The sequence below is a fragment of the Camarhynchus parvulus genome, chromosome Z (genome assembly GCF_901933205.1).
Source record: "Camarhynchus parvulus chromosome Z, STF_HiC, whole genome shotgun sequence".
NCBI classification, from domain to species: Eukaryota; Metazoa; Chordata; class Aves; order Passeriformes; family Thraupidae; genus Camarhynchus; species Camarhynchus parvulus.
This window is the reverse complement of record NC_044601.1, coordinates 24,536,973-24,559,911: the sequence shown is the minus strand read 5'-3', so window position 1 is coordinate 24,559,911 and position 22,939 is coordinate 24,536,973. Positions and strand designations below refer to the sequence as shown.

The 22,939-nt window shown below is 38.3% G+C and overlaps 1 protein-coding gene across 2 annotated transcripts in view; it reads right to left on the bottom strand.

The window, feature by feature from the left end:
- Nucleotides 1–22,939, bottom strand: part of PCSK5 (proprotein convertase subtilisin/kexin type 5) — a 230,353-nt gene that overhangs the window by 75,348 nt on the left and 132,066 nt on the right. For both annotated transcript variants that reach the window (XM_030968460.1, XM_030968461.1), the window contains exons 10-12: nt 22,526–22,629; nt 6,868–6,985; nt 5,666–5,854 (exon numbers count right to left, since the gene is read on the bottom strand). In XM_030968460.1, coding sequence (XP_030824320.1) covers nt 5,666–5,854; nt 6,868–6,985; nt 22,526–22,629 — 411 coding nt within the window. The remainder of the gene's footprint in view (nt 1–5,665; nt 5,855–6,867; nt 6,986–22,525; nt 22,630–22,939) is intronic.

Below are 22,939 nucleotides of genomic sequence, written 5' to 3'. Positions count from 1 at the left end.
GGACCTTTCTTAGAAACAGAACACTCAACATGGAGTGGATGTTACTGCATGATTGACTATATAATTATAAACTGCTGCCTACAATGAACAACAGCATTAAAATAAAAAAAAAACCAAACTTGCTCTTGTCTTTCTAAGGAGTTTTATGCCATACTCATAACATACCATATGTATGTCTAGATAAGAATATATGTTATACAATGTAGAATAAAATGATTATTTTTCTTAAAACAAATTAAAGAGTTTTGATCTCTTTCACTGCCGCCACTTCAGCCTAAAAATCGCATAACCTTTCTCTTCAATAACACAATTTAAAGCAGAAATATTAATCTGTAATCAAACTTTAGACCCAGTGGAAGGCAATTAGCCACTTTCTAATAGCATTAAAAAACCCAACAAACAAATGTCTCAGCTTTTCAACAAAGAATCTTTAAATTCCTAAATGCTTGGAAGAATTTGTTTCAATTTTTAATTTCATGTGAGGAAAGGCAGCGAAGATAGTGGATTTGTTTAGCAACACAAGCATCGCCCATTATGAACATTCAGAAGTAAATACATAAAAGGAGCTTTTTTTCAGTTATCAAGATTGTTTGTTTCAGCTGAGAAGGTGCAGCTGCACCTCACTGACAGCAATGGTTGTACACTGAATTAATGCATTAAGAGCCTGGAAACCGTGCACTAGCTAGTGGCTGCAGCTGCAGTAGAGTAGCTGGAAAGAGGTAAGAATTTTCTTCTCCTGCAGCAGCTGTCTTTGTTATGATGTGCTCCAGCACACAAACTGGCAGCCTCATGGACAAGTGGTCCTTGCCCGGAAGTCTGCACAGCCACCAGACTTCAAGCGTGCTTACAGTTTGAAAAGACTACGTAGTGCCTTCCCAAGCTGCACACCTGAAAGTGCTTTGGTCAGCTATTCTCTTTAAAACAGCTCTTCTCCACAGGGTTGAATCATCAGCTCCCTGTGAGATGTAGCCCCTGAGAAACTGCAGACAGCTCAAACTGACTTAACCAAAGCTTCGGCCAGACCCTACTGCCCATCTGCACTGAAGTATTTGGAAAAAAGAAATGGTCAGAGAACACACTAGGCATTTCAGAAGCTTTTTTACCTATATGTGGGAGGTCACTTAAAATTTATGGATTTGGAGCTAAAGAAAACATATTTAAAGTATTTGCATACAAACTTTTTTTTCATTTCCATGTTACATCTGGTTATCACAGTTAGTTTTATAAAACAATGGATATCTCTGAACTAGCATGATAAAGTTGTTTGGAGTAACGTGAACAGTAGTGTACAATCCTGCCAATCTGAAATAGTGGCTAGTATGGCAATCACCATATTTAAAGGCAGAGTGCTTGTCCCCAGGAACTACACATATCCACATTAAATGATCCATCATTACTTTCAAACATGTCAGGCTGAGGAGCTCCACACACTCCACTGGTCAGCCAACAGCTTGGTAGTGGTATATCTATTCATCAATCCCACAAAGGAAAAGAAAATATATATAGCTAGCATGAATGAAACAAAACAGAGCAAGTATGAGTTGGGAGAAATGGTTTTCCAATAACTGTTTCACCCTGTAGACACAGTACAAGCACAGGGTTATTAGCTTATTGTGGACTTAGATTACTACCGCCTCAGAGACATTTTCAGTGACACTCAGCATGAAGTTGGCCCTTATGCTTCATCATATTAGGATTAAAATGTTAGTTTTCTTTAATATAAGAGTATAATATGCAAGCTGGAAAAAAGATGCATACTTATAAAGAAAATTTTCCCCTATTTTAGATCACCAAGGCATTTTATGAAGCAAACAATTGAGTAGGATTAGATAAGAATAACTTGGATTTGGTGTAAGAGTCCTGCAGAGGAGGATATTATTAAAATTTACTGATTGTCTAAGGTTTCATGATAGGAAAAAGATGGTCATGAAGATACATTCTTTTGTTACTGAAGAGAAGTATTATTAATACCAGGGCCATATAAGCTTATGAAGCTAGTGGCCTGGAAAGTTGCCACCATGTGGCTGAAATATTTCAGTTACGCAGTTCAAATGGCAACAGCTGCTTTAAATTTAAAGGGCAAGAATTAAATAAGCCATGACTTCAGTGGGAGACAAATGAGCCCTAAGTTTGTTTCTCCTACTCCCTCTGTATCTAGCTTCTCCTCCACAGCCTGCCTGTAGTGAATGTTTGTTAGAACTGACCTTGGTATGTCTCAAAAAACACTCAGAAACCCACGCTGCCAAATCCACCGGCCAATTGTTTTTGGAAAAAGGATACTGTTCCCCTTTGGACTTAACTCTAGCCTCATCCTCACACCAGCCAATACACTTCCAGCTTGTATTTTCCTCTGGTGCAGTGCATCCAATGTAATCATGTTTAGTACTTTCCAAACAACAAAGCAGATGTTCCCTGTAATGCAGATTTTGAAGAATGCACATAAGGCTTAAACCAGTGACAGTGTTATCCACCAAATGCCTGCGAAGGAATCCACATCGTCTCAGACTAACAAGTTTTCTTACTGAAGTCATTTTAGGGGGTGCCAACATTAAGGATAAAATATGCAGAAAAAAGGCCAAATATTGCCTTGAGGGATGTACTTGTCAATGCACCAGAAATTACACACAATTACTTTTCTTCCAGAATTGGTGGAGAAGTGCACATGTAAAATATACCTTTTGCACTTAAAAACATTTTACCAAGCAAACTGTTTCAAATTAAACCCAAATGAGTAACTGTAAAGCAATGGGACTTTCCCTGGTTTCAGTAAAAACAGCTGGTATTGCTGCTATTAATCCTGCACATGTACATTAAAAATCCTTGTATATCTGAGAAAAACATCTCAGTCAGGTAGTAGCAATGTACAACAGCCTCTGGAGCCTTTGCCTATAGCAGAAAAACCAGACTATTTGCTGCCAATGTATCTCTGCATTCATGCTTACAACTGAAGGCATTTATTCACTGATATTCAGTATTATTGATACATTAAAAATCAAATGCCTCATAACTAATTTTTCATACTAGAAAAGAACATCCTATTTCAAGTTTTAGTTCATAACATGATGCTAAAACATATACATTGGCAACACACAGCATACTCCTATTGTCAAGAAATTACTCCCTCTAAGCTGTATGACTTCTTACAGCAAGGACAAATGAAGTAAGCCTTGAAACACCATTTCAGAAAGTATTGTGTTCACATCCCTCACTTTACCCTAAGAAAGGCCTCATGAAGGCTCTAGGTATTTCAGACCTAGAATTTGTAAGATACATTTGTCCCTAATAATAGAAGCCCAGAGTTGTCTAGTACCCCATCAGCTCAATGCGATGGTAAGTCCATATATTTCTGAAGTTTCCATGGGAAGGGAATTTCTGGTGAGACTCTATGAGCTCTGTCATGAATAATTTGTTTCCTGGGAAGTAAAAAAATGTGAAAAGGCCTTTCAGGTTTCTTTGTTTTCTGTTTAGTCTTCTGAGACTATCATATAAGAAAGAGCTGAACATCCTCTTATTTTATTACATATATTTGCATGCCCTTTCTCTTCTGCACATACAGAAAACAATTATTTTTAAGGTGCAGGGGTTACGAAGACACTGATTGAATTAAATTTTGTACCTATCCCACACACCAATCATCACCAGAGGTGAACTGTGAATCCTGGAATGTATTTCCCACTTGCTGTGAGTCAGCTGCAGCACATGAGAGTCTAGAGCCAAAAGTTAGCTGTGTTAAGACCACTGGGTTTACACAAGATTGTTTTGTTTGGATACCTAGTTGGATGGCTTTCATGTTTTTTCATTTTGAACTGAGGAAGAACTACTACATGAAAATGGAAGAGAAAACTAAAGAAGGATTTCTTCAAACAGAAAAACAAAACCCTGTTTCATAACTAATAAGAGAAACCTGTCTCACACTCGTTAGCAGAAGACAAATTTTTTGTTCGGTGCAGTAGTGCAGCAGGAAGACATGGACATGTGTGCCTATGTGCTTTATCAGCAACCTATAACAGTACTCACAGGAGATATTCTAGAGGACCCCAAACTTCCAGGACAACTTCCTCTCCATTTGGTGAACTAGTGTCTACAGCTTGAAGAATATTTTCAGTTTACCTTTTCTTTTAATTTAACATAATCTCTAATGAAAATGTGTATTCACAGTCCAATCAGAACCATTTGACCTCCACCTGTCTCCAAAACAGGCTCTTTGTTTCAAGAGGAAATATAAATCCTTCCATCATTGAGATAGAGGAGGACATGCAAGTCTCCAGAGCTAGATAATGAGCATTTTTGGCTGAGGAAGCATGGAGGAAAAGCAGTCTGGAAAGCAGGCCACTCTCAATCCATTAAAAGTCCTGAAGAGTAGGACTAGGGATATTAATTTTGTGAAGATTTAAGCATGATGGCAGAAGAGTTCTCACAACACAGGTTTGATAGATGGCCTTTTTTGCAGTTTCTGATACATAACATCAGTAAACATAAACTTTTCTGTGGGAGCCATGCCCTATGTCTAGCAGAATGGCAGTCATCTACATCAAGTCATCAAGGAACAAGAATTACCTATGTTCCCATGAGGAAGATTTCTAGCTAGCTGGAGAAGTATACAAGCATTTCTTACTGTAAATGTAACTTATTTGCATATTTGTAACTGGTGTAAAATTTGGAAAGTATTCTGATGTTTCTTAATGCCTTAGCCATGTCTGGTAGGAGGTGAAAGACCATGGATTTAGTGAGATTTACATGGGAAAGACTGCCAATGTTTTCTTTGAAGAAAATTTCTGCTAGTAGATCAGAGAAATAGAATCATCACTGAGAAGTCTTCCAGTTTGCTAATGATTCCCTCCACTTACCATTTGTCCAATGATACATTGGACAAAGTGATACTTGTCTGAGTTCAATAAGAAGAATAAAAAAGACAATTTGACACACTATGACAGTTTCTCCAAAAATATAACGTAGAGGTGACAGGATGAGGAAGAAGATTGATCTTTCTTAGTAGCTGTTGTAAAAATGGTTGGACATTTGAAAGTATCCATCACTGAACTGATGTCTAACTTTCAAAAATTTTTGGAGGTGATGTCTAACTTTTAAAAGCTTTAATCTGCAATTTACAAATGAACCCTTTAATTTCAAGTGCTAGTGCTACTTTTCAGCGTTGTCCTACTATGAGCTTTTCATGGATTGAGTATGTTTACTTTGAAAAAAAGGATTTGGAAACAGGTAACATCAGGGTTTTAAAACAAAGTAGTAAATATACACTATTCTATCTGATTTTCATTGCTATAAAAAAAAGGATAAGAAAAGAGAAAAACGAAAAATAAGTGGCAATATGTAGAAACACTTTGATTCAGCTTCCTTATGAACACTAAATCTGTTTTCTTCACATTTTCCAGCCATCTAATAAATGGTGAGCCACACAAGAACTACTGAAATTGACTAATCTTTGTCTTGTTAAAACTGTCAACAGTTTTAACACTACTCTTCTACTGAGATTGTCATCTCTGAGTTCATTTGTACTTCACTCTGCCCACCTCTCTAAGAAAAAGTAATTAGCCTGCATCTTCTAGTATCCCTGCTGTAATGACTTGACTGCTCTTTGCTGACATGGACATGTCTATGCAGGCTCTACATGCTGACTGTACTGTGAATTTGGGTTGTCATACTATACCTGTTGGCCAAGAGCTGTGACCTAGTTCCAGAAGGAGAGGTTAGGTAAATTGCCAAGTCTCCACGTCGAGGGTGAGTAATAGTGATACGTACGACAACATGCTCCAAGTAGATCACATGGTGGTTAGGATTATCTGAACAGCCAGTGGCTTTGTAAATTGAACGAACAATGCTGTCAGGTCGTATTGTTCTATAACAGAAGCATAGCAAACAACATCAGCATTTCTTGCTTTTTGTGTAAAATACACAACCCCATCTTTTTTGCTTAGTAGAGAATGACAGTGTTGGATAACTGCAAAGTCAGTAGCCTATAATCACTAGTTTTGACATGTGCTTCCTAGCTGAAAATACCACTATAGGGTGATTATTTCTCTGTAGATAATGGCTAATGGCAACTGCCTGGGTTTCTGTTAAGCACATACACAAGGTAAAATAGGAATAAGTCTTTGGGACAGAGCATTATTTTAGATTAGTGGCCAGTTGAGAAATGCTGAGATTGTCATGGGATCACAGCTGGTTGCTAAACCCCAGGAAATGCCTGGCATAGCTAATCCTAGCTTACGTACCAGCAAGTATTACATGTTAATGGTACCAAAAGGCATGTGACTCAGCTGGTTTAAATTGGCATGACATCCTTGCAGACTATACCAGTTACAGATCAAGCCTGTCAAATATAATTAGCAAACAATATTCTTAGTGCTTTGGAAGTCTGTCTTACGCTTGATGCTGCCTCTATGTCCATGGATCATACTTAACAGAGTTTTGCTCTAAAGCCTGGTTCTACAGAGACCCTATCTTAGCAAGTGAAAAGCAGCTCAGTTTTGGCCCCTGAACTAGAGACCCTCCTAAGACCATTGGAGAGACGCATTATCATACCGTTTTAAAAGCATATTTGGTTTTTACATCCTGGACTGTTAAATCTGTCTCTTCTTGCAAAGGTGACTGAAATGCATTCAACCAAATATTCTTTGATGTATCATCTACATAAAAATCCATTACCCAGTGTGGACTGTTTTACACCTTCACTTTCTGCAATGTTCTTTAAACTAGGGACTTTTCCCAGGCACTACATCCATAAATGTGATAGACTCTCTGGTATGGCTTTAAAAATGATATATTATGCACAATGCAAGGGAGGGGTAAATTATAGCCAATTTTTTTCCATAAATTTATGCCAGCGAAAGTTGTGGTAGCAGGTATTACTTGATTTGCCGATCTGTGTTCTCCACACACACATGCTGTGGAGGCACCGTTGTCCACTTTTCTGCTTCTGTCACCATTGCTTCAGCATCCATCAGTCCAAATCCATAAAGGTGGCTCACTGCAAGGTACAAACAGAATGGATACAATTATAGCATAAACCCTTGGGTTTCATCATAGACTAACCCCAGAGTGTCACATCCTAACAGGAATTACTTCTTTTTTCTTCTTCCTTACTTTCACTCAAAGCTCCAAAATCTCATTGCCAAGAACAATAATGCCGATAATTTGTTCAACAAATCTGTTCACTGCTTTATTACAGAGGTGGCATGAGGCACTACCTACACTGCCTACCATGAGAACTACAGAATGCCAGTGACTAAAATTGCCTCTGGCTGCCCTTTGTCCATGTGCATCAATTTAGCTCAGCCCTTTTGTATGACGAGGGGCTGTATGAGCATAATGAATGAGAGGAAGGTTACTTCCATTACTCAAATGCCAAACACATGCATGCGTATTCAAGGAAGCTAACTGAGACAAATTTGAGAATGAACAGACCGCTTTGTAACTGTTGTATCCTCTGAATTTCCCTGAGTGTAAGCAGCACTAGCGGATGTTCTTCTCTTCCTGTATACGGTATGTTTGTCATTGACCAACCAACTAGGTAGATCCACCCTCTCCCTAAAGCTGTCTGCTTGATGAGGATGAAAAGCACTCACTGAATCAGCTGTGTGTTTTTGATTGCTATTCCAATTGAAACAGAGACTTGCAAAAGGGATTTGATGAATTAGAAGAGCTTCTAGCCATGATGTTCCATCGTGACAAATTGGAGCTCTTGATAAAATTCTGACAGCAGAAGGTGAAAAAAAAAAGCTTCCACAGGAGGAGTTTAGATTGCAAATATTAGTAAATCAGTTTTTCTTGCTACCACAGAAACCCACAGAAAATTCTAAGTGCAAATTTAACCAGCAATGCAACAAAGCATGGTATAAATCCTCCCAAATGCATGTTGTAGAGGGTTTGTGAAAGCAATCTCTATTCATTGCCAAACCAAAATTCAAAGGACTCTATCTAAAAAAAAACCCCTAGCCTTCTAAAACAAATACAGTCCAAAGCTTAAGGATCACATCTTCCAAATATCTAGTACTGTCCAAAACTGCTAGCTGAAAAGGATTCTTCAATGCACATCACCTTTTCTTGACAAGAAATAAGAGCAGAAAAGCATGTAATTGCCACCACCCGACAGTGACCTTCAGACGGAAACTTATGTGACTTTTAAACTATTTACTCGGATAACCTTTTTTTTCCCTAGTATGCACATTAAAAATGCAAATAAAATCTATGGAGTGAACTTTCTATCCCCCCTACCCTAACAAATATTTGGCAGACAGAATTTAGGAGGAATTTTCATCCAGGAGAAAAAGTTACCACTCAAGGTTTTGTGGTTGTGGTATTTGTCTATGACTCAATGTTTAAAATCTCTTTCATGAGAGCAGCAGTGTAGTGATAAGTTCTATAGCTGATGGGGTTTTTTCAGTTGAAAAATAAATACTTTTTTTCTTTGAAAGGCCTTCCCATTGAAATGAAAAACTTCCTGACAGAGAGGGTTACTTTTAAATCCTCCCATGTGAACTGACATTTGGCTGTCCAAAACATTTCCAAGTCAAAGCCCTTGATCCAATGGGTTGGTTAGCAGCTGAAAGTACGAGCAGAGGCCCATAATTTTCAAAGACCAAATTACAGCAATTTAGGAGAGAATCACGTAGTTAAACAAAGTAGTTGTGTCTTAGAGAGGAGATTTTTCTCTCTGCTACCTTCAAATTGTGCTTTTTTTCTTCATCTGTGTACATCCTTGTATTCCCATGAGCTATATGCCAAGATGCCTGTCCCAAAGGTTAACTATAACCTGGTGGTCTGCATGGAACTATAAATGTCTTCTAAGAAATGCCTGAAACTGCCTCCGATTTGTATGCAAAAGATACTGAGTTGACATTGCTAACCCAGATTAATCAAAAACACTGTCTGAAAGGTTATGATGACTGCAGAGTGCAAAGCATAAAATGCCTCCAGACCTTGCACGTACCTAAGTATGTGCTTTGCATTATCATTGCTGTGAATTGCTACTAGGCTCAGCTGTTGCTAGGAATCATTTCATATGTCAGAGGGGGTATTGGGCTGTTTTGTACAAAGGTACTTGTCCTACACAAATGAAATATGAATACAAGGCTGATACAATGTAAGCTGGTGGCTGAGGACTAAACTCTTGCTTTTATTAAGCTGAAGGGTTGAAAATGTGATCTCCTTGTGTGACCAAGGCGTCCATCAGTAGAGCTATCTTGAATTCTCTCTCCAGTCAGGCATCAGTACTAATTGATCATTTTTATGTCTGCAAAATTACAGGCACACACAGAGTCTTACAGGCGCAGGGCATGTTTCAGAGAAAAACTTGCCTCCCACAACATGAAGTAAATACTAATTTTTAGCTGATCTCTTTAATCATTCTTAAAGATGTTTTCATCTTAAAGATGAAACAACATTTCTCATGGCTAAAGTCCATTTGTTTACCCCTGGTGCAATTCCTTCATTAGTACACTGTGAAAACAAGGCCTTCTGAGCTGCTGGAGAGACTTCCCCAGCTTCTTCATAATCTCCTTGTTTTTCTCTGAAATTGCTGTTGAAAATTCAGTAACTTTCTCATTTACATACAAAGCTACCCTCAAATCTAAAGTTAGGATGCATATCCCATTTGACTTGACTATGAGAAATATGAATAGCTGGTGTTCATAAATCATAACAGAGAATCAGGCAGACTTCAGAAAAATTTGGCACTGAAAACACAACATTTCCAGTGTAGCTAAACTTGATTTGTTAGGCTGCAGTTTCATTGCCTGTCATCAAGATGTCTCATCAGTAACTTAAACACTAAACCTTCCTTGCTATTTTACTCATGTGACAAAAGGCTTGCATAAAACTCTCTCTCTACTATATTTTTGGCATTTTATATATCATGTCCTATGTACTATGAAAGCAGCATTTGAAATATCAACATTTTGCATACACATATCAAATGCTAAATTAGGAGAGAGACAGTAATAATTTCAGTGTAACAAATGAGGAATATGCAGCTTCCTCAACTAGATTAATGTTTGATATGTGAACTGTAATGATCTGTCTTTTTATGCTACTATAGGATCTTGATCCAAAATGAAATTGACAGAATAGGAGTCTAAAAAGTCCATTAATACTATGGTTTCTTATATTGTTTAGCAGGTCTAGAACCTCTTGAGTTACTCTCAGCCCATAAATACTTTCCACTGATCTATACCAATCTTTTACATTTGACATTTTAATTGCAAATCGAATGAACTAATTCTATACTGCTTTAACAATTTCATATTGCTTTTCTGTCATTTGCTTGTAATATTGAAATGTTTCAACAAGGATAAACAACTGTATAACAAGAATTAGACAAAAAAGGCTCCTCTTTTGTTATGATGACACAGCTTAAACTGTTTTGTTTTGTCAGGCCCTCTCTAAGACAACATTGATCTTGAATAATAATTCGTCTTGTTTCAGCCATATTCCTATTTTATGTCAACTTGGCACCAGTAACCTGTCACAACTGAGTGTGATTTGATAAACACATAATTTACTGATTTACTGCTTTACAAGCCAGTAACACAAATGTGCAAGAAGATGCTTTTTCATTCTTGCTTTTAAAACCAACTCACTCATGGTTTTCAAATTAAGCACATTATTTGTATTTTTGTATTTTACAAAGAACAATCCTTCAATTTCTGTACCCAAAACCAAATGAAACAGCAAATGAAGTATTTCCTCCTCAAAGAAGTCCCTGAAATCCAGGCATTTTTATAGACTCAGTATGGATGTGGGAAGATTGAGTTCTTACACCTATCACCACACTATAGAAGGTTGTGAAAAACATAAAGTTGCCCAATAGATTTGTTTAAAAAGTGGCAGCTACAAAGATGCACAATGAGAATCTGATGGGCCTCTATAGCATAGGATCATAGAAGCACAGAATGATAAGGGTTGCAAGGGACATTTAAAGCTCATCTAGTCTGACCTCTTCACTATGAGCAGGGACACCTTCCACTATACCAGGCTGCTGAAAGCCCTGTCCAATCTGGCCTTGAGGCACTTTCAGGGATAAGGCATCCACAGTGCCTCTGGGCAATCTGTTACAGTGCCTCACCATTCAAATCATAGAATCACAGAATCACAGAATATTAAGGGGTTGAAAAGGACCTTAAAGATCAACTGGTCCCAACACCCTCTGCTATGGGCAAGGACATTTACCCCTCAAGTTGCTCAAGGCCTTATCCAACCTGGTTTTGAACACTGACAGGGTTGGGCATCCACAACCTCCTTGGGCAACCTGTTCCAGTGTCTCACCATGCTCAGAGTAAAGAAGTTTTTCCTAATATCTAATCTAAATTTCCCTTCTTTCAATATGCTCCCATTATGCCTTGTCCTATCTCTACAGATCCTGATGAAGAGTCCCTCTCCAGCTTCCCTGTAGGCGCCCTTCAGATGCTGCAAGGTTGCTCTGAGATTTCCTTCCTTTCTCCAGGCTGAACAGCCTCAACTTTCTCAGCCTGTCTTCACAGAGAAGATGCTCCAGTCCTTGTATGAATTTATCAGCCCTCCTCTGGACTTGCTCCAACAGTTCTGTGTCCTTCTTATGTTGTGGACTGTATAGAGCACTCCAGGTAGGATCTCACCAGAGCAGAGTAGAGGGCAGAATGACCTCCTCCGACCTGCTGGCCACACTCCTTTAAATGCAGCCAAGGATTGGATTGGCTTTCTGCGCTGCAAGTCCACACTGCTGGCCTGTGTTGAGTTTTTCATCAAGTTACTCTCAAATCCTTCTCCACAGGGCTGCTCTCAATCACTTCTCTGCCCAGCCTGTGGGTGTGTCTTGCATTGCCACAATTCAGGCGTAAAGACCTTGCACTCTGCTTTGTTGAACTCCATGATGTTCACACAAACCCACCTCTCAAGCCCTCCAAGGTCCCTCTGGATGACATCCCTTCTCTCCAGTGTGTTGACTGTACCACACTGCTTCATGTTGTCAGCAAATATGATGAAGGTGCTCTTGATTGCACTGTCCATGTCACCAACAAAGACGTTGAACAGTATCTGCCACGGCGCTGACAGTGGAGGGACAGTGCTTGTCACTGGTTTCCATGTGGACAATGGACACAACTCTGTGTGTGTGGCCATTTTAAGCTAGTTTTTCACCCAAGTGGCTTATCTATCAAATCCATGTCTCTTCATTTTGAAGATGAGGATGTTCAGTGGTACAATGTCAAACACTGCACAAGTCCAGGCAGATGATGTCAGTTGCTCTGCTCTGCCCCTATCCATCAATCCTGTAGGCCTATCACAGAAGGTCAGCAAATTTGTCAGGTATGATTTCCCCTTTGTGAAGCCATGTTGACTGTTACCAAGCACCATGTATAAAAATGTCCTTCATTATGGCCAGTCTAAATCTACCCTTGTTCAAATTAAAACTATTGTCCCATGTCTTGTAACAAAAGACCTGCATAAAAAAATTTTCTGTCTTTCTTCTAGAAACATTTTATATACTGAAAGGTTACTACAAGGTCTCACTGGAGCCTTCTCTTCAGGCTGAACAACCCCACCCCCCTAGTCTTTTTCATAGGAGAGGTTCTCCAGGGCTTTGAATATTTTCATAGTCAGAAAGGTGCTAACAGAATACTTCAAAATGTGCTTTTATTGAGATTCCAGTTATGTCTATGTCTGTTTCTGATTTTTGCATTAGTACAAATAATTTCTCCAGTAATATACTAACCATGGCTTTACCTGATAATAGATTTGACAAAAAAAGAAGACACTTCTGGATTTTACATTTTTCTTTTTGCCAAAAAGCTCCTATTAATTGATAAAATAAAATACAGACTGCCCAGAAAAGCTAGCAGGATAGCTAGTAGAAACTAAACCTCCAGTAACCAGTCTACCTTTTTGAGTAGCTTGTGCGTAACTCTGACACTGCTATGAGGCTTTGCAGTCATTAAAAAAATAGCCCTAGAACACACTATCTTAAAGCACTGAGAAATTAAATCCAAGATTCTATTTTCCTTCACATCCTTACTTATTTTTATTTTATTTTTTATTTACCTCATTTATTATTATTTTATCTATTTCAGGAATTTAAAACTCAAGTGGTTATTAAAGAGACATTGGTTGACATAAGGCACTAGAAGCAAAGTACCCTTTTGGGCTCCCAGAGTCAGGCTCTACTGGTAGTGACAGCACATGCCACCCAATAGCTCCCACCTCTCATGAGCATAAGCAGCTTCCGGGCAGAGAGCCTTAGTCTTGGGATTCAGCTGGTCTGTGGTCAGCAGTGAGCATCCATGAGTACCAAGCACAGCCATAACAAATTCTCCCATGCCAACAGTTCCTGATTTACTTCTCAAAGCTTGTTTAGGAACGAGTAAACCAAGTTAATGAAGTCTTCAGAACAGATGGTGTTCACACATAGACTGTGCCCTGCATATGGGGATATCTTACCCAGAGTCAGAGGAAACACCAGTGAGCTTTCCTGAAAACCTTGGCAGAGTGACCAGGAAGACCGGCTTACTTCCCTGCCTTTGAAGCAGCAGAGTTGTGATGGAAACAGAAAACATGACTACTGCTGACTAGTGATTGTTATGAAAATTCTGCAGCAGGATTCTAAGACTTCTCTGCAGCAGCATTTGGCTGTAAATCATAAAGCCTTTACTGAAGACAGTAATTCACTTGAAATAAGACAGTTTATGTGAAGGGAATAAATCTGAAGGTTATATGGGTTTAGAAGCGTGAAAAAAATGTTTGTTGAAATAAAGTTGGCTAAGGAGCATCTACAGTAAGAGAAGCTATAGTTTTTTAACTAAAATTCTTTTTAAACTGACTTGGGGTTTTTTTTCAATTTTTACTTTTAGCATGAGGATTTTTAGCACTGGAAAACATGGCGGTTTGCAACTTTTTTAAAAGAAAAAATATATTTTATGACTACATTGTGCAACACCTTGCAAAAAAATGTACCCATCTCCTCTGTTGGGAGCAAATTCAACCTAGGAGATATATTTAGGATTCCTTGATATCTCAGAAGTGGACAAATACAATGTCATTCTATCAAACAATAAAAACATCTTTTGGTGAGAGTGTCCGTGCTAGTCTTCATCTCAGAACAGATAATGACAGGTGAGTCAAAGGCACTGTAACTGGAAATCCTGACAGATTGTTAGCAGGAGACACAAAGGTAGCATTTCTGTCCTTGTCAGATGTATCAGACACATGGCATCCCTCTTGTTCCATTCCAGCTGAGGTTCTGTGTGTCCTGAAGTATTGGAACTCCAGCAGGATATTTACACTAATTCCTGACTGAGCATTCTACTGCCTCAGATTCCATCAGAAAAAGGATATACAAACATGCAGTAAATCACAGAAAAAGTGCATTGTAAATTGTTTAATGATAATGATGCTGAATAGAATAACTAGATAAATTATTAATTAACTAAGCCAACTTCACAGTATCCCTGTGGAGCTATGTAGTAGATGCTGATCAGTAACCTGAAGCAAAAGGAAGTTAAACAGTAAGCCAAGTCTACAGAAATAGCTGGCCAGTAATGTCAGAGTGGTGGGTAAAGTTCTTCATCCCCTGACTTAAAAGCAAATCCTCAAAAGCTGATTTTTCTGGAGGGAAAAAAGGATACTGTTATAAATAACTTCAGGTATCTAACTGAGCTGAGTTGTCCTATGTAGACCCTTATCTTTCCCTATTATTACATGAAATTCTACATCTTGATGGGATACATTAAAATACTACATTGTTGTTTTTTTAAAAAGACAGACCTACCCCACTCAAAAGATGTTCACCATTGCTATGGATGGATACAAGTAGGACAGATATTTGCTTAGAACATTCTTACAAGTGTACCACATTGAGAATTAGTACATAAAGAGGTCATGTAACTTCCAAGGACTTTTCTTTTAAATATCAGTGTTCAATGTCTGCAATTAAAACCTTCTGCTTTGGAGAATTGTATCAGTTTATCAGTAATTTTTGAAATTTATTGATCCTGGTTTTTTTTTCTTAATACTGCAAAATAGTACATTTCACAGTAAGTGGCAGACTCTTATGGTTATGAGTCCACAGGGGAAGACTTTCAAACCTCTGCTTCCTCCCTGTGCCCCAGCTCTTTACAGGGTTTTCATAAATGTCTGAGTTGGGCTTGTTAAAAGGAAACAATGTCAAAGGTTATCACTCTCATGGTGTGCATCCTGTTAGAGCTGTCAGTCCACTTGGCAATGTTTGGAATACTAGAGAGCTGCAGAGAAATTGTGTATACCTTTACATCTAAGACAAACAGACAGGAAGTTATCTCAGTTGTTCAGCTGAGGCACTAATTTAAATTCTTTGTCTGATATGCTGATCATGCTTTTGTGACAATTCTGAGTGCAATTATAGTGGAACATTAAAGCCTAATTTTGCCTTTTGCCTGCTGTTACTCCTGCTTTAGAGCCATTTAATGCATGTTTTAGAACATGTGTTACAATATATGACCCCAGGAAAGCAAACAACTCTAAGACAAAATCATGATGGATGTCCATCCATTTTCCTTTATGTATCCCAACACAGGCTTGAAGCTTCCGCTTGAACTCTGTTTTTACATTTTTACAGCTTCATTCCTTACTTTTCAGAGGGAACAGAAAACAGAGTGTTGCAGATCCAAAAAGTAAATGAGAAGCATTGATAATGAAGAATTTGAGGCTGGGAAAAGTAATAATGCCTGCCTGACTCCTCTGAAAGATTCCCTCTCCTACTTTGTACATCCTCATTTCTGGAACTGTACTGACAAATTTCTGACCTTATATGTCTTTCAACTGGAAACATTGTCTGTAACCTCAGTTTTGTCAGGAAGAAAAAAATTTAATAACTAAAATCTAGGCTGCATAATTCAAGATATTTTCCAGCTCCCTTCCCCAAATCCCAAAGAGGTATTTCAGTTCTTACTCAAGGCTAGCAGAACTCAGTTACCTGGCAATTTGCTTGGGTTTAACATACCTGGAAAAATCCTAGTGCAATCTTAATACTAAGTTAAAAAAAAATTTATTTATAGCCAGAAATTGAACAGCTGTATGCAATAAGTAAACAAGAGTCACCTGGAAAGATCACAGTGACCATCCAGTGAAAAGACAGTAATTTTAGACTTGCTGCTAAAACATGCATGTTTTTACTCCACCTTTCCTCGGCTATCTTAATTTCCAAATCCAACCACACATATTTTCTCTAGCTGCAGCAAGGATTTCTGTATGAAGCACTTATAAAGGTTATGATGTTGATCTGCGACTCATGTGGTATTTAAATGTGAATGAGATTCTTGAAGACACAGATCTTTCCAATCATACATGTTCTATCAGTGCTGGGGGAGACACTTTCAGCCACTGTTAGACAAGCTAGTAATTGTGGCTCGTTTACTTCTCTTCTTTCCTGGTGCTAAACTAAATACTGCCCTGACTTCAAACAACTTTCAGTAAGGAGCTATGATGCAAAAAGTTCCAATTAATCTAACCAGTTCAGCTAGCAGAAGGCTACTGCCTACCTGTGTGAGGACAATATCTCTCTCAGACTTTACATCCACCAATCTGTTAAGGACAATCATGTATACAGAGTTAAATTGCCTTTTCCAAGAATATGTTTGCTGTCAGCCTACTTAGAATCACAGAATCATTTGGGCTGGAAAAAATTCTTATGATCAAGTCTAACCACTAACCTTACACTGCCAAGTCAACTGCTAAACCATGTCCCCAGATGCCAGATCTATACATCTTTTAAACACTTCTTGGGATGGTGATTCCACCACTTGCCTGGGAAGTCTGTTCCAATGCTTGACAACCCTTTCATAGAAGAAATTTTCCCTAATATCCAATCTAAACCTCTCTGTCACGATTCTTCTTGTTCTTGGCTTACATGTGAGAAGAAACAAGAGCTCCCTCAACAGCTCCTCATCAGACTCAATAGCTATGTTGCCTTTCTCTGGACACACTCCTACCCTCAATGTCCTGTGAGGGCTCCAAAGCTTAACACAGGACTTGACCTGCAGCCTCACCACTGCCAAGTACAGGAGAATAGCGACTGCCCTGGTCCTGCTGGCCACATTATTCCTGATCCAAACTGGGATGTCACTGGCCTTCCTGACCACCTGGGCAACTACTGGCTCGTGTTCCAACTCTGCTAATGTTGATCAGCACGCCAGGTTCTTTTATGTCAGGCAGCTTCCCAGCCACTGTTCTCCTGTCCTGAAGTGCTGCACAGGGTTGTTGTGACCCAAGTGCAGAACCCAGAATGCCACCTTGTTGCCTTTCACAAATTGGCCCATTAATCCAGCCCAACCAGCCTTTCTCTGCAGAGCCTTCCTCTCCAGCTGATCAGCCTTCCCATCCAACTTGGTACCATCTGCAAACTGAATGAGGGTGCACTTGATTCCCTTGTCCAGGTTATTGATAAAGATATTAAACAGAACTGGCCCCAGTACTCAGTCCTGGGGAATAACAGTAGTTACAGATGAGTTTAACTCAATCCCCACCACTCTCTGGGCTCTCAGTCATTTTTTCATCCAGTGAACTGTGCATCCATCTGAACCATGAGCAGCCAGTTTCTCCAGAAGGATACTGTGAGAAACAGTGTCAAAGGTTGCTCTGTACTTGTCACATGATGGCACTCAAGATGATCTGGCTCATGACCTTCCCTGGCACAGAGGTCAGACTGACAGCTCTGTAGACCTCAGATCCTTTTTCTAGACCCTTCAACTGGGACCTCTCTGGTTAACCAGGACGGCTGGTAAATGACTGAGAGTGGCGAGCTCTTGCACCAGCTCCCTCAGTGCCTTTGTGTGGATCCCATACAGAACTGACCACATATGATTGTATGTATCTAAGTGGTGTGGCAGGTCACTGACCATTTCCCCTTGAATTATGGGGGTTTAATTCTTTGTCCCATTCCCATCTTCCAGTTCAGGTACCCAGAGAACAATGAGTCTTATTATAGGAGAGGTATTAAAAGGTAAAAAGGTATTAACTACTTCATTCATTTCCTCATCCTTTGTTATTGTCTTTCCCCCTGGAACCAATAAAGGATGGAGACTACCCTTAGCCCTCCCTTTGTTTGTAGGAACAATGTATTTATACATTGTATTCATAGAAATACAATGTATTTGTACAATACAATGTATTTTTAGAAACATTTTCTAATTGCCTTGTACTGCAGGAGCCAAATTGTAGTCTAGTTGGGCTTTGGCCCTTCCAGTTTTCTCAACTGCATAAACTCATGACATCCTTGTACTTCTCCCGAGTATCCCGCCAGTAGTCTCCCTAAGATGATAAACTCCCTTTTTGCTCCTGAGTTCCAGCCAAAGCTACCTGTTCAGCCAGGCTGGTCATCCCTTTAATATTTCAAGGACAAAAACCCACTAGTCTAGCTAGCACAGGATATGGTATTCCTCTCTCCTACACAGACCAATGCAACTTCATGTGCTTGGTGTCTTATTGACAACTAAAGAAAGCTGGCATATTACTATAGCTAAACTCAAAGCTTAGGTTTCACTTGCTCCACCCACTGTGTGTACGAGCATTAGGAGTTGATATTGGCTGCCAGTACCATGTGAAAATACCAGGAAGTATTTCTAAGAGTAGAAATCTTTTTATAGATAAACAGCTTTGATTGACATAACCATTTATGAGTTATGAGCTCACTGTTTTCCAAAAGTCTTATGCCAGCTTCTGCAAATGTATTAAAAATATAATTTAAAATTTATTTACATTTAAGTTATGGAAAACATGCAGCATGGTGTTTATGAATAGTTTATTTGTCTTCTCGGAAATGCACACATCGTAAAGATATCTTCCTCATTTCTGAATTCCTGCCTGGCTACTGGTTACCACAAGATAAATCTGTCCTGTCTAGGTCCCCTAAATAGAAGCCTATATATACTTTTCACATTCTCACTCCCAGGTTAATGCTCTGCTAATGCTCTGCTCACAACTAATATAATCACCAGTTTTATTAAATATTAAGCAATTTTATTAAAAGACTCAAAAACTTTAGGTGACTAATCCTTTTCAGTGGTCACTCTTCAATGGAAGCAGCAGATATTTTAGCAGCAAATATTTTAGCAGCAGATATTTAGCACCTAAAAGGATGTGACATAACTCTTTTTTTACTACCTGGAAATTGAGGCAATTTGGTTTCTCTAGGAAAAGTATCTCCTCTGGGCCTAGGAATGGCCTGAAGCTGAAAAAACTGGGTAGAATTTTGATTTAGTTTTATCTTATTTTTCAGTAGAATTTTATTTCAGCATACTGAAGTGTTATTTTCTGTGCTTTAGAGCCAGGAAGAGTGAAGTACATTCTCCAAAAATTTCCATGCAAATCCATAGTACTCCCTCTGAATGGTCGTCTATTTCTCCAGACAGAATTTCACAGTATGTGGACCTTCACTTGCAGACAAAGAATTGTTTATATGATTTGATCATTGTTCTTAAAACTGCAGTGTTTCATTCTCTATCTTTCAACTCAGAGACAAGTCAGCATTAACGCAGTTCCTTTTTATGAATGCACTTGCATGCTCTGTTGTTGACTAAACAGCTGACAGAACAAGGATTTGCATCCAATCTGCCATAGCAGAAACAGATCAACAGTTTTGATATCTTCACAAAAACAGATGCTCTCACGTGTTTTTTCATAAAATCAGCTAATTAACTGCTTTAATTATTAAAAATCCCTCTATTGACAAATTATAGGTACAATTGACTAAACAGAGAATAGCCTGAGTATTCAAATCTTTCTTTTTAGACTACAAAATAACAAGTTCCTGAGAAAAGATGCATGCTGTCTGACAAGAAAACAATAAAAAAACCCCTACCAAGTAAAAATTCTTGCTCATTCCTGAGTTAATTCTATTGACATGAATTTAATGAGCACTGTTTACTTGCCAGAAAATTAAACAAATGACAAGCACTGCTTTAGCAAACGACTAGCTGTCCTAAGTGTTTTTCATGAATTAATCCTTCTTTGTATAAATATAAGGAGTAAAAAAAAAGGAGATCTTGAAACCAGTAATGACATCTGTGAGCTCCTTCTGTGTGTTCTGCAATGGCAAAACACTGCCAGGGACAATGGCAAGGGAGAGGGTTGCCATGCAGACCAGCAAAACAGCCCTCTGAAATGGCATGCTGACCCACTTTCAACTACCAGCTCTTGCTGACCCTTTGTTGAGTGAAAGGTTTTTTCAGGTTTTTGCTGTTTTCCACCCTTTCAGTTCTTATTTTTAAAGCGGCAGACCTGTTTTTCGCTTTATTCTTGTTTTCCTCTTTCTCCACCAGTATGCACTGAAGAAAGGTAGATTGTTTCTTGTGACTCTCTGATGTAGAGAATTAAAAAAAATCTTTCACCCCTCTAAAGAACATGCTGTGGAAGAACCATGGATCTTGTTATCAACAAGATTATGATACAATTCCTTAAGGAACTCAGTCTGATCAGAGTAGTTCATCTATGAAAAACCATACTTTAATTGTTACTCTTGGCAATAGTGAAGGATAATAGTGTAATATTATACTAAATATTGCCACGTGCAATAAAAAAAACTCTTTCAGTCTTGCCAGCAGTGGTGTGCAAATCCCCTTTTGAATTCAGGTTCTGATGTTGTGATTTAAACTAAATCTTTTGCTTCTCCTTCTTCCAAAACCAACAGGAGTTTAAAAAGAGATGTATTTTTATTGGAACCATGTGTTCAACCTAAGTTGCCAAAATAATTTAGCTAAAACTAATGCTTTTATTTGGGTTAAGGTTGATTCCTGAGCTGTGCAGAGGTCAAGCATTTAGCTCATCTTCCTCTTTTTCAATTTCAGCATAGAGTCTACAGCAGAGTGCAGCCATTTCAAGTTGTTTTTCCTGAATCCAAGTTATCAAGTTGAGCTTATCTATGTTTGTGACTTTCCACGGGTGGAGACAAAACCTTTTTTCATACCTTTTCCTTACTATATATGTGTACAGTGCATAGAAAAATGGTTCCAAGGATTCAGAACAAGCAGTGGTTCAACAGTGATTCAACAGTGCAAGTCCTGCTGCCAATGCTGCTGCTGGTGTGACCTTAGTGCGACCTGTCTTTTGATAATGAGTGACAGCTGCTGTGAAATGACTCACAGGGTGTTTGCCTCTCTTGGGCAACAAATAGAAAAACATTAGAAATATAGAATTTTGGAAGTAAGATATGAAAAAAATAGCTCTGCTTTATGTTACTTGAAAAGTGTTCTTTGACTCTCATATACCTTCAATAAACTGATGATAGAGTCACCATCTCCTGATGAAACTTTTAAATCCTGGGAGATGTTTTGCAATAACAAATACTGTAATGTTATTGCAATTAAGGAAGTATCTATTTATGTTTTTTGTGTGGCATACACTTGTAAATGGGATAAAACCAGGCCCTTGAACATCAGAACCTTCACATGATTAGGAGGTCCTGATCAAATATCTATTTCTAAATACATTCTCTGTAGTTAGAGACTGGTTTGGATCCAAAAATAAAAAGGCTTTTTTTGGTTTGGTTTCTATGCCATTGCAACAAAAATGTCATAGGTCAGAATTATATATTAAAGATGCTCTACAGTAGCAGTGCCTTGATCCAAAATAGATTAAATATAGGCTTCAGTTTTAAAGTGAAACCAGGGCAAAGATTTGATAACTCTTGTATAATACATTTTTCTCTCAGGAGATCCAAGAACAAACAGATCAACTCTCATCTTATAAGAGGTATGTCAGTATTGGGTGAAATTCTTATGAAAAGAGAACCAGAAATAAGCCACTCCAGGGTTTTGTTTAGGATGCAATACAAAGTGAAAACAGAAAGAATGTAGTGAATGGGAATCAGAAGACAAACTGTGCTGAAATAAAATGTACAGATTCAAGGTTCCATTTTAACCCAACCTGAAAGTATATATCCTATTTAAGGTCACAGGTGTTTACCTCTGCTTGCATTACAAAAGTCAAAAAATGTTTTAGGATGTAGCTTTTATCAAATTTTAAGATGGTACAAAATTTTAGAAATTTACCCGACAGGTCACTGAAAAATGATTACATGCCCCAGGAATAGTCATGACAGCTCAAAATTCAATTTTATCCAAAATCTGACAGAATTCTCGCATATAAATAGCATAGGATTTATCATACAAAAATTAAATTTGAAAATACTGTTTCATCATCTTAAATTGAAACTGACAATAATTCTGAGTAAGAACATGGCTGGAATCCAGAACTGCTACATCTTCAACTCTATACTACTTTATCAAAATACTAGATATAAAAAGAAAAATTAAACACCAAAAATGTACTGAGTTTTCTGGCAGCAGTGTATATGATATGGAACTGAAAGGAACTAAGAAGATCGGGCCAATGCATTTCGTACCTGACAGTTTTGTGCATTAGTCATTCTAAAAGGTTTTCCTTGTATGAGAGAAGATAGGCCCCTTTAGATCAAGGCTGAAAGGTCTCCAAACTATGCACAGCACAGTGTCAAAGAAAATTATCAAATATTAGATTGCTTGTGATAGCAAAGAAGAAAGAAAGCTCTCACCCTTATAACCAGCTGCATTGGTTTTCCAGTCATTAGCATTCAGATGTCCTGCACGTGAAGTCCTGACAATAATGTGCTGTACGTCTCTCCAGGTCAGAAATGGACTATGAAATAAGGATAAAACAAAGTCACAGACCAGACATTTTACCAGGATGTAGGGATACAAGGTCATGTAAGCTGAAAAGTATCCAAAACAAAACAATTTTCATTTATCATCTCTACTTTCCTTTGCTCCATTCAAAATACATGTTCCAATTTTACAGAAAAACTGTATGATATTATTTATACAACTGGGAGGTTTGCTATAAGCAGACTGTAACAATATATGATAATATTCTGTTATATGAAACTTAAGGGAAGATGAATGAGTACATTTCACACAGAGGCAATTTTTATGACCATCAACTACTGTAT